Here is a 1,655-nt window from a genome sequence, read left to right on the forward strand (position 1 = left end):
AGGTGGAGAACCTGGAGAGGGGGAATGTCTGGGAAGGCAGCACCCCAAAGGTGAGAGTCAGAGGAGAAGGGACCCTTGGGACCCCCAACACTCCCAGCATCCCTAAGAGGGACCCCCAACATCCCAGACAGGGGAGACCCTTTGAACCCCAGAGGGGACACACCAGAGAGGGGGAACTTGTGGGAGAGATTTTTGGACTGAATTCTCATATTTTGGTGTCTTTTTTGGCTAAATCCCAACTTTCTGAAGTTTGGGGGACAGGGCTTGTTTTGCTATTTCAAGAAGGTTTTTTTGCCTGAATCTTGGTGGATTACTTTTTCTGGGCTGAATTGTGATGTTTTGGCTGTTTTTATGGTCCCAGGATGTCTGAGGAGTTCTAGAGATGGACTTGGGCAGGAGGAACCCCCAAGGCAACCTCCTCAGCCCTTGTTTCCCCCCAGCAGGATTTGTCATTCCCAAGGCTTGGGCGAATGGAGGAGGAGGAGGCTGCGGGGAAGCTGCCGGGGGCCCCCCAGGCAGATGAGGAGGAAGTCAGTGAACCTTTGACCCTGTCTTGTGGTGCATCTGTTGAGCAGCCTCCCAGCAGGGAGAAGCCCTTCAGGTGCTTGGAATGTGGGAAGAGCTTCAGGCAGAGCTACCACCTCCTCAGGCACCAGCACATCCACACTGGGGAACGGCCCTACACATGTAGGGAATGTGGGAAGAGCTTCAGGAACAGCTCCAACCTGGTACACCACCAGCTCATCCACACTGGGGAATGGCCCTACACGTGTGGGGAATGTGGGAAGAACTTTAGGAAGAGGTCCAAGCTCCACAGCCACCAGCTCATCCACACTGGGGAACAGCCGTACTTGTGTGGGGAATGTGGGAAGAGGTTCAGGAACAGCTCCAACCTGCTCCAACACCAGCGCATCCACACTGGAGAACGGCCCTACATGTGTAGGGAATGTGGCAAGAGCTTCAGGGACAGCTCCAACCTCTGCAACCACCAGCGCATCCACACTGGGGAACGGCCCTACAAGTGCTTGCAATGTGGGAAGAGGTTTCAGCGCAGCTCAGATCTCCTCGTGCACCAGCGGATACACACAGACGAGAGGCCCTTCCGCTGCACCGACTGCGGGAAGAGCTTTAAACACAACTCCACCCTGGTCAACCACCGGCGCCTCCACACCGGGGAGAGACCCTACAAGTGTGGGGAGTGTGGGAAGACCTTCACCCACAGCTCTGCCTTGACCAAACACCAACGAACCCACCAGTAAGAGAAGCCCCACGAGTGCCTTGACTGTGGGAAGAGCTTCGGCCGCTGCTTCCACCCTGAATGACCCCCCTGATGGTGAGGCAACGCCTGGAGTCCAGTGACTGTCAGTCCATCCCTTTCTACCAGAAAGGGCCAGTCCCCTTTGCCAGGGGCAGGTTGTGCCAACAGAACCCTTCTTGGGGGGTGTGTGGAGATTCCTGCTTTGGCCGGGACCCCCCAAGGTCAGTGTTGGAGGTTGAGAGCAGAGATCTCCCCACGAACATTGGTCTGGGGGAGTTCCATCCCTCTCTAATTCATAATTCTTGCCTTGATGCCATCTTGAGTAGAATTGCTTCATCAATTGCTTTAGTGTAGAGCACTGTCCTATTTTATGCTGTACTACTGGTAGTTTTAGTGT

The 1,655-nt window shown here is 55.1% G+C and overlaps 1 protein-coding gene across 1 annotated transcript; it reads left to right on the plus strand.

Moving 5' to 3' along the window:
* The first annotated feature begins 470 nt into the window (after positions 1-470).
* LOC114072888 (zinc finger protein 664-like) lies at positions 471-1,332 on the plus strand. Its single transcript, XM_027910714.1, has 2 exons — positions 471-530; positions 789-1,332. The coding sequence occupies exons 1-2, from the start codon at positions 471-473 to the stop codon at positions 1,257-1,259; spliced, it is 531 nt and encodes a 176-aa protein (XP_027766515.1). The 3' UTR covers positions 1,260-1,332.
* The last annotated feature ends 323 nt before the right edge of the window (positions 1,333-1,655 follow it).

Source organism: Empidonax traillii, unplaced genomic scaffold, assembly GCF_003031625.1.
Source record: "Empidonax traillii isolate 1590-97213 ecotype Southwest subspecies unplaced genomic scaffold, ASM303162v1 scaffold4321:size24285, whole genome shotgun sequence".
Classification (NCBI taxonomy): Eukaryota; Metazoa; Chordata; class Aves; order Passeriformes; family Tyrannidae; genus Empidonax; species Empidonax traillii.

Coding starts and splice junctions, on each gene's coding strand:
- LOC114072888 (XM_027910714.1), top strand. CDS start 471: ATGGAGGAGGAGGAGGCTGCGGGGAAGCTGCCGGGGGCCCCCCAGGCA. Junction 531..788: donor CCCAGGCAGATGAGGAGGAA/GTCAGTGAACCT, acceptor GAATGTGGGAAG/AACTTTAGGAAGAGGTCCAA.